Source organism: Pan paniscus, chromosome 7 (assembly GCF_029289425.2).
Source record: "Pan paniscus chromosome 7, NHGRI_mPanPan1-v2.0_pri, whole genome shotgun sequence".
Classification (NCBI taxonomy): Eukaryota; Metazoa; Chordata; class Mammalia; order Primates; family Hominidae; genus Pan; species Pan paniscus.
Window position 1 is genome coordinate 159770210 of NC_073256.2, and position 12620 is coordinate 159782829.

Sequence of the window (12620 nt, forward strand, 5' to 3'; positions counted from 1 at the left end):
CGGCCACACAGACTCAGGAAAGGGCCTCCAGTGCCCAGCTCACTGCTCTGGACTGGGGCTCGCTCACCCTCCAGCTCTGGGCCCTGGTGGGGCGAAGAGGGAGAAGCCTGCGGAAGGACGGGAGGGCAGCTGCCTGGCTCATTTCGGGGCGGAGGTTTCCGCAGGGCAGAGAAGTGCAGCAAAGTAGATCAGAGTCAGAAGAAGACAACCCTCTGGAGGGGCTGGAGAGGGAGCAGCCGCAGCCTGGAGACAGACACTGCCCTGGGAAAACCAGGCACCCACGAAAGAGGCACTGACCAAGGCCCGGAGGGGGCCCAAGTCACAGAGGGAGGGATCCCAAGTCACAGACGCCTCTCAGTGTTTGATGAAGTGAGCCTCCAGCATGGGCCCCCCTCCCAAGTGGGCAGGGCCTGTCCCTCCAGCTCCCGGCAGGCCCTTCTCCCCTGGCATCCACACCATCCTCTCTCTGCACAGAGACACACTCTCCAAGCTGGAAACCCCGGACAATGGCCTGTGAGGGGATCCAGGCACTTGGTGACTGAGCTCAGCCTCTGCTCAGAAATGGGGTCCCACAGGCCCCCAGAGAGACCACAGGCCCTGCTGTCACTCAAGGACACGCCATCACCTCGCCACACTGCATCCGCTCACCCAAGTCCAGAAGGACACGCCATCACCTCGCCACACTGCATCCGCTCACCCAAGTCCAGAAGGACACGCCATCACCTCGCCACACTGCATCCGCTCACCCAAGTCCAGAAGGACACGCCATCACCTCGCCACACTGCATCTGCTCACCCAAGTCCAGAAGGACATGTCATCACCTCACCACACTGCATCCACTCACCCAAGTCCAGGTCCTGCCCACTGCACCAACGTTATTCCACACTGCTCCCCACGCCCCTCAAGGGGCCAGTATGCTCTGCCCATCTGAGCCATGTGAACCTAGAACATGGCAGGGACAGGCCTGGGACATTTGCTGTTTGCTTTTGAATAGAATAATACCCACAAATTACAGAAAAAATGTAAATGCAGACAGTTATAAATAAAAAAATAAAGATCACAACATCCAGAGATAAACATTAACCCTGGAGGTGGGCGGCTGTCTCCCACAAGCAAATGCTGCACGTATGGCTTTGCTTCTTCCACGCACCACATTCGCCACAAATCACAGAACGTGCGCGGGTCACTCGAGGGCCTTCGACGATGTGATTTTAATGCCCACATCGAATTCTATCCCAGCTGTAACACATCGTCTCCCTAAAGCCAGATGCTCACAGTATTTCTGAGTCAGCACTCGCACAAATCATATGTGGTGAACACCTCTGCCCGTGTGTCTATCTCCTAAGACAGAGTCCAAGAGGAAGCACGGCTGGGTTAAGAGAAGGAACACTCCCGGCCGCCCCAAGCTGGCTGCTCCCGGCACCCCTCGCCCACCCTCCCCTGCAACCCCACGGCCCCTGCTCCTGCCCCAGGCTGCCCCGAAGCTGGCTGCTCCCGGCACCCCATGCCCACCCTCCCCGTGGCCCCTGCTTCTGCCCCAGGCTGCCCCAAAGCTGGCTGCTCCCGGCACCCCATGCCCACCCTCCCCTGGCCCCCACTCCCGCCCCAGGCTGCCAAGGGCATGTCGACATTTTCTTTTCCTGCCAGGTTACCGTGAGGCTGACCACTGCTGGTGTGCTGAGGAGACAGCTACATGTCCTAGCTGTCCACAGACCTGGCCCGTGTGCATGGAGCTCTGGGGAGCTTTCTTCTGTGTATCTGAGTTATTTATGAGTTGACGACTCACTAGCTGGCTTTTTGCTGCCTCTGTCCAGACAACATTACAATGACACGACGGCCCTAAGGTGCTGCAGTTAGGGTGGCAGGACTTTGGCACACAGCAGGGACTGGGCACATGCAGCTGACCCTACACCCATGGGGAATTTGTCCAGGCCCCACCAGCCTGCCTGGAAGGCCTTGCCCAGCTCTGAGGGTCCTTGAAGGCCCCGCCCACACAGAAGGCCAAGAGCTGAGGGAAGCAAAGGAGACACTGAGCCAGGCTCGCCCCCATGCCCCAGAAGCAGCCCCAGCACGACGATTTTCAACAAACCGGGACAACACTGGTGCTTTTCTTTCAGATGTGTGTTCGGGTTCGAAATCACTTTAAAAAGACAACTGGAAAAAAGTACATCTGAAAATGATGAAGTAAACTTCCAAGTAATTCCTAAACAAAGAAATCATAATGGAAAGTTAAAGATATTTAGAACTGAACAAAAATTTAAAATACTATACATTTCAAAATCTGTGATATTCAACTAAAGCAGTTTCTAGGGAAATTTCTAATTTCCAATGCTTTTATTAGAAATGAATATTTACCATATTCATGGTGAATGTGGTAAATATTCAATCTGGGAGTCAGAAAAAAAAAATAGCATCTACTTAAAGAAAGGAGGGAAATGATGAAACTATGAGCAGAAATCAATCACAATTTAAAACTCGCACGCACAGAAGGGGGAAGCCAGGGGCCATATCTCTGCAGAGACCTGTGGAACTGCCAGGTCTCTGTCGATACTGACTATAAAAGAAGACAGAGAAGGTACAAATACAGAATATCAGGAATGAGAAAGGGGACGTGGTTGAGATGCTGTGGCTGTGAAAGCAGCAGCAGCCACCACCGGCCCTCAGCGGCCCTGCCCGAGCTTCACGGGTGTCGACACATCCATCTGCATGACCACCAGGCCGGAGGTCTCTTCTCACCTCCCCTTCCCAACCCTGAGTTCACAAAGCTCATGAGCAGCACGGTGGGCAGGGCTGAGACCAAGGCAGGCAGGGTGGGTAGACAGGGCAGGGCAGACAGGGCAGGGACCAAGCAGGCAGGGCTGGCACGCTGGGACAAAGACTAGCAGGGCTGGGACCAGGGCAGGCAGGGTGGGCAGGGCTGGGACCTCGGCAGGCAGGGCTGGGACCAGGGCAGGCAGGGTGGGCAGGGCTGGGACCAGGGCAGGCCAGCTTCTGCATCTGCATCTTAACCATTACATGAGGGTGCCCCAGTGTCACAACTGACAGCGAAAGGCTATTGTGTACAATTTCATTTCAGTAAGTTGAACATTTAGATAAAACAGTCGAATTTCCAGAAAAATGCAACTTAACAAAACTGACCCAAGAAGAAACAGAAAGCCTGAATAACGTTTGACAACTAGAGGAATTAACTGGTAGTCAGAAAATCTTTCCACAAAGGAAAACACTAGACCCGCATAGTTTTACAGCAAAAACCCAGAAACATTCAAGGAATACATAATCCTGTTCTTCCACAAACTCACCAAGAATAGAACCACCATCTCCATTCAACACTGCAGTAGAGGTTCCAGCCAGGAAAAGAAACACATAATAGGTGAAAGCACTGGAAAAGGAGCGAAAACACTGTCATTATGCACAAACACCACCATCTACAGGGAAAGCTCAACAGATTCCACAGACAAATAATTACAATAAAAAGGGTTTAGCAACATGGCTGGACACAAACCAGTACACAAAAATCAATTACACCACACAGGAAAACCCTGGTTTCTTCAACAAATAAACTTGGAGGGAAATAAAGAGATGGAGGGAAGCCAGAGACAGAGACACACTCGAAGGAGGAGCACAGGTCAGCTGTAACACAGCATCTCGGGAGGCTCCACGTTAAACGGCATCTCTGAAACAGACACTCCTAGAGGCCGTCGGCCACTTCAACTGCAGGTCGGGTATGGCAGCCAAACGCGCTGTCACAGTGGAAATCTGGTCACACATAAAAGGAGTCCTTCTCTTTTAGAGACATGCTGAAATATTACCAGATGAGATGATCTGCTATCTGGGATTTACTCTGGAATGACACAGCAGGGAAGCAGTTTGGGGGCACATGTACCGCCACACTGGCCACGAGCAGTGAGGGGAAGCCGAGGTACACCAGGGGCTGTGATGCGTCTGTGCCTACTTTGATGTGTTTGCAAGTTTCCACATTTAGAAAATTAAAACATAAAATATTCAAAAATTAAATACAATATCTGGACTTTGTTCTTAGAAAAAGCCAATTACATGCACACACCAGCAAGACGCATTTGGAAAATGTAATATTCAGAATGGTACCACTTACAACAGCAGGAAAGAAAGTTTTTACTTTGTTGAAATGAATTTAAGAAAAGATATGTAAGATCTTTACAGAGAAAGTTAAATGACTTCATTGAAAGACATTAAAGAAAACCCCATAAATATAAAGACGTGTGCTTGTTCACAGACTGGAAGGCTCAGAACGATAAAGAAATCACTTCTCCCCACATGGATGCAGGGACGCCAGGCAAACCCAGTCAAAGCTCCAGAGTGCGACAGGTGATCCTAAACCTTATGGTCAACATCAAACCGCCAAACATACCCAAGACACTTCTGTAGAAAAATAAGAAGGGCACTTTGTTCTAAAAAGTATTGAGAATTATAGCAAAACTATAGAAATTAAGGTGGATTTTGGCACAGGAAAAGCAAACTTGACCAGAGAATCCACATGAAAACTTTATCACAGAGCTGTCACTGCAGGTCTACAGAAGAAAGGCAATTCAACAGTCCACACAATTTGTTCTTCAAACAGAGAAAAACAACATCACAGCTTCCCCTCCACACTCACCCCACCTCACACCATAAACAAAAATCAAAGGTCAATTACAGTCTTAAATATGAAAAACAAATTGTTCAATCTTTAGAGGGAAGTAAAAGATGGCAGCATTATCATCTTGTGATGGAAGTTACTAAAGAGAAAAGTGCAAGTCCCGAAGGGAATGATGGATCAACTCAACGCTGCCCTGGCTGAGAACTTCTGCTTCCCAGCAGGCCTCCCAGTGAGAAGCCGGCCCGGCCTGGATTGGGCTGTGTAAACCCACCTGATGAGGCTTTCGTCTCCAGAGCACAGGAGGGAAGCCTGCGAACCCATAAGCACAAGGCAAACCCAAGAGAAAAGCAGACAAACAGTGCTCACTGGCAGGAAGACCCACATGCCCAATAAACACGAAAAGGGGATCCACCCCATTCATTATCAGAGAAACATCCTTCCAACCAGAGAGGACAAGCCACACCCACCAGGCTGGCAAGACATCACCGTCCGACACCCCTGGGTGCTGACAAGGACATGGAGCAAAGAGGGCTCTGGGTGGGGCCCACATCAGCTCGGCTGCAGGTGGCCCAGCCCAGGAATGTCACGCCCCGTGTACCTGCAGAGGCCCTGGCCATGGGCACAGGCTGTGAGGGACGACACAGGAGCCAGCCTCAGCATCCCTGAGACGCGGAACACGCCCAGACGCCGCGGTGTGCTCACAGAACCCAACGTGATGCAGCGCGGAATCGAAGGAGCCACAGCCACGCGCAACGTGGAGGCTCTCAGAACACGACGCGTAAAAGTAGCACGACACGGAGCAACGCAAATCGTCTGAGCCCAGGGAAGTTCAAAACCTGCACAGCTCAGCAACATATGGCTCAGGGATATGCACACGCATAAGCAAAACCGTGAAGAACCAGCAAGATGCGGCACATACACAGATCAGAGCAAGGATGAAGGAGGCGGGAGGGTAAAGGAGCAGGGTCCTGGGGGTCAGGCGCACCACCTCCGAACCGTTAGATCTGAACCTGTGTCTACACCCCACGCACACGTGTGCACATGCACACACACGTACAATCCTGTGTCTACTCAGCGTCCCTTGGAACACATTTTTAAACATAAAATAGATCAAGCAGCTGACACCGTGCCCTGCCTAAGGCCCCGCAGGCTTCCCTGGCCCATGGAAGGAACCTCCATCCACACCGGCCCGTCTCCCAGGACACTCTCATTCAGGTCTCCCGGGGCTGCCTTCTCCAGGGTCCCCCTCTACTCTCCACTAAGCACCCCCTCCCCGAGGGCCCTCCTTCACCTCCTCAGTTCATGCAGTCCACCCCTCTGGGCTGGCAGTCCTAGTCCCTGCTGGGTTATTTCCTTCCTAGTACTCAAGAAAGAGGATCTCAGAACCATCCCAGTCAGAACACAGGCCCCCTAAGGGCACAGGACTCACTTGTCTCTCTGCCTCCTGCCCAACTCCTGGCACACAGCAGACGCTGTATCAATGGTCTCGGCGGGAAGGAGGAAAGGGAGGCAGAAGTGGGAGGAGACCAGGCCAGCCCGGCACTCCCAGTGGGCAGGAAGGATGAGGGCATCCTAGAGGACCTGGCCTGTGAGGCGCTAAGTGGTGATGGCAAGATGAGGAGGGGCACTTGGTGATATCACCAATGGCCATCTGCACCTGTCCTCCCTGCTGCCATCCTATCCCAGCAGGGCTGAGGCAGGCAGCCGCCCTCTCAAGCACATGCTGCTCCCTCTCTGCAGGGCTGGGGGTGGGAAACAAAGCCAGGGCACTGGGGGCTGCCAAGGAGCCAGCGAGGGCCCCTCAGCCGGCCTCATTCCCTGAACAGGCCCCCTGGGGACCAGAGCCCCGGCCAAGAGCCAAGCAGAGCTGCAAGGGAGGAACCACCCCAGCAGAGAAGGGCCCCAGGGTGAGGGAGACCTGCCCGCACAGCTGGGAGGACGCTCACACCCCAGCAGAGAACGGACCCAGGGTGAGGGAGACCTGCCTGCACAGCTGGGAGGACGCTCACACCCCAGCAGAGAAGGGCCCCACGGCGAGGGAGACCTGCCCGCACAGCTGTTAGGCTGAGCCCGAGGCCTGGCACTGGGTGGAGAGAGGTACGCAAAGAGCTTGAGGCCCCAAATTCAGTCCTCTTCCCCACACCCAGACAACCCTCATGGCGGCTGCCCTGACCCAGGCATCACCTACATGACCCAGGCCTGCCCACGTGAAGGGCCGGATGTGCAGGCCAAGCTGACAGCAGAGCAGGAGCGGGGGGTTACCATGGCAGTCAGGTACCATGAGGACCTAAGCGGGGCCAGCCTGCAGGGTGGGGGTGGATGAGGTGAAATGGAAGAGCAGCGGCTCGACGCTCTGAAACACCTAGAAATAAACCCCAGCTCTGCCCTGCACCAGCTGCGCGGCCCTGGGATGAGGTTTGAGAGCCCCAGGGGCCTCAGCTTCCTCCTCTGTACAGAGTGCAAAGTGCCACCTGCTCCACACCGTCATTAGGAAGGCCAGGTGAGATCCTGCATCCCCTCAGCCACTCTCCAAACACCCCGAGCACCACCCACCAGCAGCTTGGTGCTCTAAGTGCCAGCTCCATGCCCAGCATGAACTGGGACACCCAGGTCTGCCCACACCCAGGACAGCCACTCCTGATGCTTCCTTTCCAGGGGCCTGAATGGGCTGAGCTCAGGAATCACACCCCATCTCAGGACACAGGCCACTTTCCTCAAAAGAACAGAACTGGTGTACAGCCATCAGCAAGACACAGTGAGGATCCTACCCTACCCACTGCCATCCCCTCCTCCCCGCCCTCACTTCCAGCTACTATCATTACCTAGGGGCTGACAGCCTTGTCTCGAAGGTCCCCCGAAAGGACCACGGCTCCCCAGGCCACCTCCACGGGCGATGGATCCGTATGACATCTTCTTACAGATGGCAGGGCCAGCAGCCTCCACACTGAGCTGGAGGAAACACAAAAAGCAGGGGGAAGAGGGGGAAGACATGGGGATTAAAGCTCCGATTCAGGGTGCACAGGGGCTGCCGGCCCCTCCCCAGCCCCAAGACCCTGGCTCCATTGTACCCATTCCCTAGGCTACTCCAGGCTTCTCACCAGCCCCCAAACAGCAACCCCCCCCACAGAGCCCCTTCAAGGTGGCCTCTTGGTCCACTGGTCCCTGCAGGAACACAGAAACACAGCCTGAGGAAGGTGTGCCCCCTCCCCTCCCAAGAGGGACCCCCAGCAAGGTGAGCCCTCTGGCCGCCTCTTAAAGACCAACCCCCACCGCCAGCCTCCCAGGTGGCTTCTGGGAGCGCTGGGCCCCCGCCATGCAGGCAGGGCAGCATCCACTGCATGTGAGTCAGGCCCAGGCCGGGCTGAGAACCCGGCGCCCATGCAGCCTGCCGGCATCTCTAGCTCCATCGTCTTGAGCCGCACTCCACGGTAGTGGGGCTGGGTCAGGCCCGGGGTTGGCTCTGCCCTGGCTGAATGAAACCTGTGCAGCTGGCAAGAGCCATGGGGCCTCTCTGGGCCTCAGTTTCCTCATCTGTGAAGTAAGGGGAAGAAGAGGACCTGCGTCTTAGGGCTGTTGTGACATGCAATCAGACACACATTATGGTTGGCGAACAGTAAGCACTCAACACGTAACTCATGGGAGTGGCGCCACCCTTGGGGCACCGGCCATCCCTGGAATGGGGAGCTGGGCATCCCGCCCAAACCTCTCCTCCCGTGGGCTGCAGCTCCAGGGACTCAGAGCAAATGACCAGAGGATAACGGGAGCTCTCCTGCCCAGACACTGCCAGAGCGTCCTCCCTGTGTGCAGGGGTCCCTGTGCGGGCAGCTTCTGACTGGCCTACACCCTAATGCTATCACTACGCAGCCTGCTGGCCAGGCCACACCTTAAGTTCTAAACACCTTAGGGCAAGGGCTCCACCCGCCCACACAAACGCCTAAGTGCGAAGGCAGGTTTCAGAGCAAAGTGAGCCTCACGCCAGCTGAGTACAGACCCAAGTCCCTAGGGCCGGGGAAGGCGGTGTGACCCCACGTTCCCTCTGAGCAAGACACCCGCCTGTGCCATCCAGCCCTGCCCAGAGCAGGGCAGCACCAGGACACCATCGACCCAGTGGGCCCCACTGCCCTGCTCAGAACAATCGGGACCCAAACAGCTCTGGTTGCTGCGGATCGCACCTACTAACATCCACTGCATTAGAAACTCAAACGGAGGCTTCTGAAATAGTAGTAACTCATTTTAAATAACAAAGCTCTTACTGTGAACACAGATAACATCTTTATTAAAAACCACTGCATTTTCCAAAACAAAACCCCTCAGAGACAGCGGTGCCGTCCTACAGTCGTGGCACCCTCCGGGCAGGCCCAGCAGGACAGCTGGACTCACACCTGCTGCTGGGGCAGGCCTTGTTCTGCCCAGGGCGCACGAAAACGCCCGGCCCCACGCAGAGAGGCAGCAGGCAGAGTGGTCCTCAGCCCCTCTCTCCACAGGTCTCAGGCCTCGCATCCCAGGTACCTGCCCAGTCGCCATGGCCTCCCTCCCCTCTCTGCAAGCTGCCTGGAATGGGGAGGTGGGCAGGAAGTTAGGTCTCAGTAGGAGGCAGGAGATGTCTGCTGCCCCAGGGGAGAGTGGGCTCTGAGAGCGGGTGGGATTCCAGGAGCCCCGAGTGAGAGGCAGGTCTCAACCCAGCGAGCAGAGAGCTCCGCACACGTGCCGGGGCCTCATCGGGAAAAGCTCAGATGTGGAAGACAGCCCAAGACACATGGGGGAAACACAGCGTGGAGGAAACAGACACTATCCAGAGAGAAAACTTTAACACGTAACAGCATAGCAGCTAGCACTTCCTTAACACTTGGCGCGTGACGACAATCACAGAGGCGCTTTACTACACGCGCAGATTCATCCTCACAACCCTCTAAGCTGGGGCCACAAGCATCTTTACCTTGCAGCTGAGGAAACTGAGGCATGGAGAGGTGAGGTAACTTGCCCAAGGTCCCCCAGCTGCTAAGTGGTGGAGAAGGTTTCAGGCTCAGGCAGTCTGGTTCCAACACCTGAGTTCTCTGTACTGCCCTCAAAGGAACGAGCTCAGATAACAAAGGCTGTGTTAACAGCCCCAGGACAGGAACGGGACACCAAGAAAGGGACTTTCAGAGAACACAGAGGAGCACCGAGAAGCCAACATTGGGAGCAGCAGCAAAGAGCTCCAGAGAAGGGGCAGGCAGAGCGGGGGCCTCCAGAAACCAGAGCACGAAGACACCGCAGAGTCAGAGGAAACCACCAGCCCTGCACAGGCACTTCTCCATCCGAGGAAGGAGAGTTCCAGAAAGAAGGACAGGAGGGCCAGGGGAAGAGAATTGTCAGGAACAGCATTCACACTGATCCCAGCCGGAGCTCACTCGAGCTGGTTAGGGGCCCCTCACGCCCCGTGAGACCTCAGGAGCACAAGCCGTCTTGGGTGAGGGCTGCTGCACAGGCTTTCAGAGAACTCGGGGAGGGGCACTCAAACCCCAGGTGGGGAGGGTCCAGCAGTCCCAAGGAAGCGGCTCAAGGGGGCTCTGAGCACAGGGCACTACTTGCCATCACCTCAAATGATGGTGAGGCGCTGGTGGGGCCAGCCAGTCCTGACATGAGACTTGTGTATGGGGAGCTCCCTCTACTTCACGATTGAGAGCAAGCTGCTGGGGGCACGTGAGGGGCTGGCAGGGCAGTGAGCAGGTGGCGGCAGGAACCAGGGCCCGGGGAGGGAGGAGGGTGGAGCTAGGGATTGGCACGGAACCCAGGGAGAGTCAAGGACAAGTCCTAAGTTCTGGCCCAGAAGGCACACGGACAGTGCTTTGACTTCCTCGTGCCAGAAAGTGAGGGGAGCCGTGTGCAGGGATGAGCCCAGAGGGGCTCGCACAGGCAGGCAGATACCCAAAGCCCTGGAGGTGGGGCTACATGCAGAACGCGAGTCCACTGTGTAGGGACAGTTGTTAAGGAAGAGAACTCCCAGGGAGAGAAGCCACCACGGAGAGAGGAGAGGGCCCCACAGACAACACAGGAGATGGGGACGAGTCAGGGGGATGTTAACCAGAGGCCACGAAAGCCACGGCGGAGGCTCCATGAGAGGAGGGGGCGGCCAGCGGCCATCACTGCAAAGGGCGGCAGGGTCTGCTGGGTTTCAGGACAAGGGGGAGCAGCCAGCGGCCATCACTGCAAAGGGCACCGGGGTCTGCTGGGTTTCAGGACAAGGGGGAGCAGCCAGCGGCCATCACTGCAAAGGGCACCGGGGTCTGCTGGGTTTCAGGACAAGGGGGAGCAGCCAGCGGCCATCACTGCAAAGGGCGGCGGGGTCTGCTGGGTTTCAGGACAAGGGGAGCAGCCAGCGGCCATCACTGCAAAGGGCACCAGGGTCTGCTGGGTTTCAGGACAAGGGGGAGCAGCCAGCGGCCATCACTGCAAAGGGCACCGGGGTCTGCTGGGTTTCAGGACAAGGGGGAGCAGCCAGCGGCCATCACTGCAAAGGGCGGCGGGGTCTGCTGGGTTTCAGGACAAGGGGAGCAGCCAGCGGCCATCACTGCAAAGGGCACCAGGGTCTGCTGGGTTTCAGGACAAAGGGGAGCAGCCAGCGGCCATCACTGCAAAGGGCGGCGGGGTCTGCTGGGTTTCAGGACAAGGGGAGCAGCCAGCGGCCATCACTGCAAAGGGCACCGGGGTCTGCTGGGTTTCAGGACAAGGGGAGCAGCCAGCGGCCATCACTGCAAAGGGCACCAGGGTCTGCTGGGTTTCAGGACAAGGGGGGGCAGCCAGCGGCCATCACTGCAAAGGGCACCGGGGTCTGCTGGGTTTCAGGACAAGGGGAGCAGCCAGCGGCCATCACTGCAAAGGGCACCGGGGTCTGCTGGGTTTCAGGACAAGGGGAGCAGCCAGCGGCCATCACTGCAAAGGGCACCGGGGTCTGCTGGGTTTCAGGACAAGGGGAGCAGCCAGCGGCCATCACTGCAAAGGGCACCAGGGTCTGCTGGGTTTCAGGACAAGGGGAGCAGCCAGCGGCCATCACTGCAAAGGGCACCGGGGTCTGCTGGGTTTCAGGACAAGGGGAGCAGCCAGCGGCCATCACTGCAAAGGGCGGCGGGGTCTGCTGGGTTTCAGGACAAGGGGGGGCAGCCAGCGGCCATCACTGCAAAGGGCACCGGGGTCTGCTGGGTTTCAGGACAAGGGGAGCAGCCAGCGGCCATCACTGCAAAGGGCACCGGGGTCTGCTGGGTTTCAGGACAAGGGGAGCAGCCAGCGGCCATCACTGCAAAGGGCACCAGGGTCTGCTGGGTTTCAGGACAAGGGGAGCAGCCAGCGGCCATCACTGCAAAGGGCGGCGGGGTCTGCTGGGTTTCAGGACAAGGAGGAGCACAGGAAGCTTGAGGAAGGCTCATGAGAGGTAGGAACACTCATGGGAGGAGGGAAGGGATTCAAGTCTGAAAGAGCTGAGCTGAATCAGAGCTGGGGCCCCTGGGGGGACTGGAAGGCTGCCCAACTCCCCTCTGCTCCGGCCAGGCACATGGAGGGGAGTGAAGATTCGTGAGCTGCTCCACCACCACCAAAGAGACCACCTGACCAAACTCACAGTTTCATTTCGCTGCATATGGAAACATGAAACACCTCTGTGTTTGCTCAGCCAGCTCAGGGACAAAGGCTAACCCACGGTCAGGGCCACCAAGTCACCGCAGGCAGAGGAGGCTGGTCTGGAAACACGAAATGGCAGCACATGTCTTCTGCCTATTCACGGCCCCACCCAGCAAGCCACTCTGGGCCCCTGGGGACACCTGGAATCCAGTGGGTGCAACCCCCCCATCGCTGGGAGACCACAAGGGGCCATGGGGTACTGAGCTGTACCAACCCAAACCCCCCAGGTGCCCCACGCTTCCACTTCCCTCCAGTGTCCAACTCAACCCCCACCCTGCGCTGGCCCAGCCCTCTCCAGTCCTGCCCCAGCCCGCAGTGGCCCCTGCGCCCACATCGGCACCCAAGGTCTCTG

At 56.9% G+C, this 12620-nt stretch overlaps 1 protein-coding gene across 33 annotated transcripts in view; it reads right to left on the minus strand.

Annotated features, from left to right (window-relative positions):
* The window catches only part of TSNARE1 (t-SNARE domain containing 1), a 144504-nt gene that overhangs the window by 83070 nt on the left and 48814 nt on the right, over window positions 1-12620 (minus strand). For 32 of the 33 annotated variants that reach the window (XR_008626525.2, XM_063606945.1, XM_034966728.3 and 29 more), the window contains one exon: window positions 7438-7564. The exons of the other annotated variant lie outside the window; for it this stretch is intronic. Coding sequence is in view for 31 of the 32 variants with exons in the window: in XM_063606945.1 (XP_063463015.1) it covers window positions 7438-7564 (127 nt within the window). In the remaining variant the exon portion in view is untranslated. The remainder of the gene's footprint in view (window positions 1-7437; window positions 7565-12620) is intronic. 33 annotated transcript variants of the gene reach the window in all.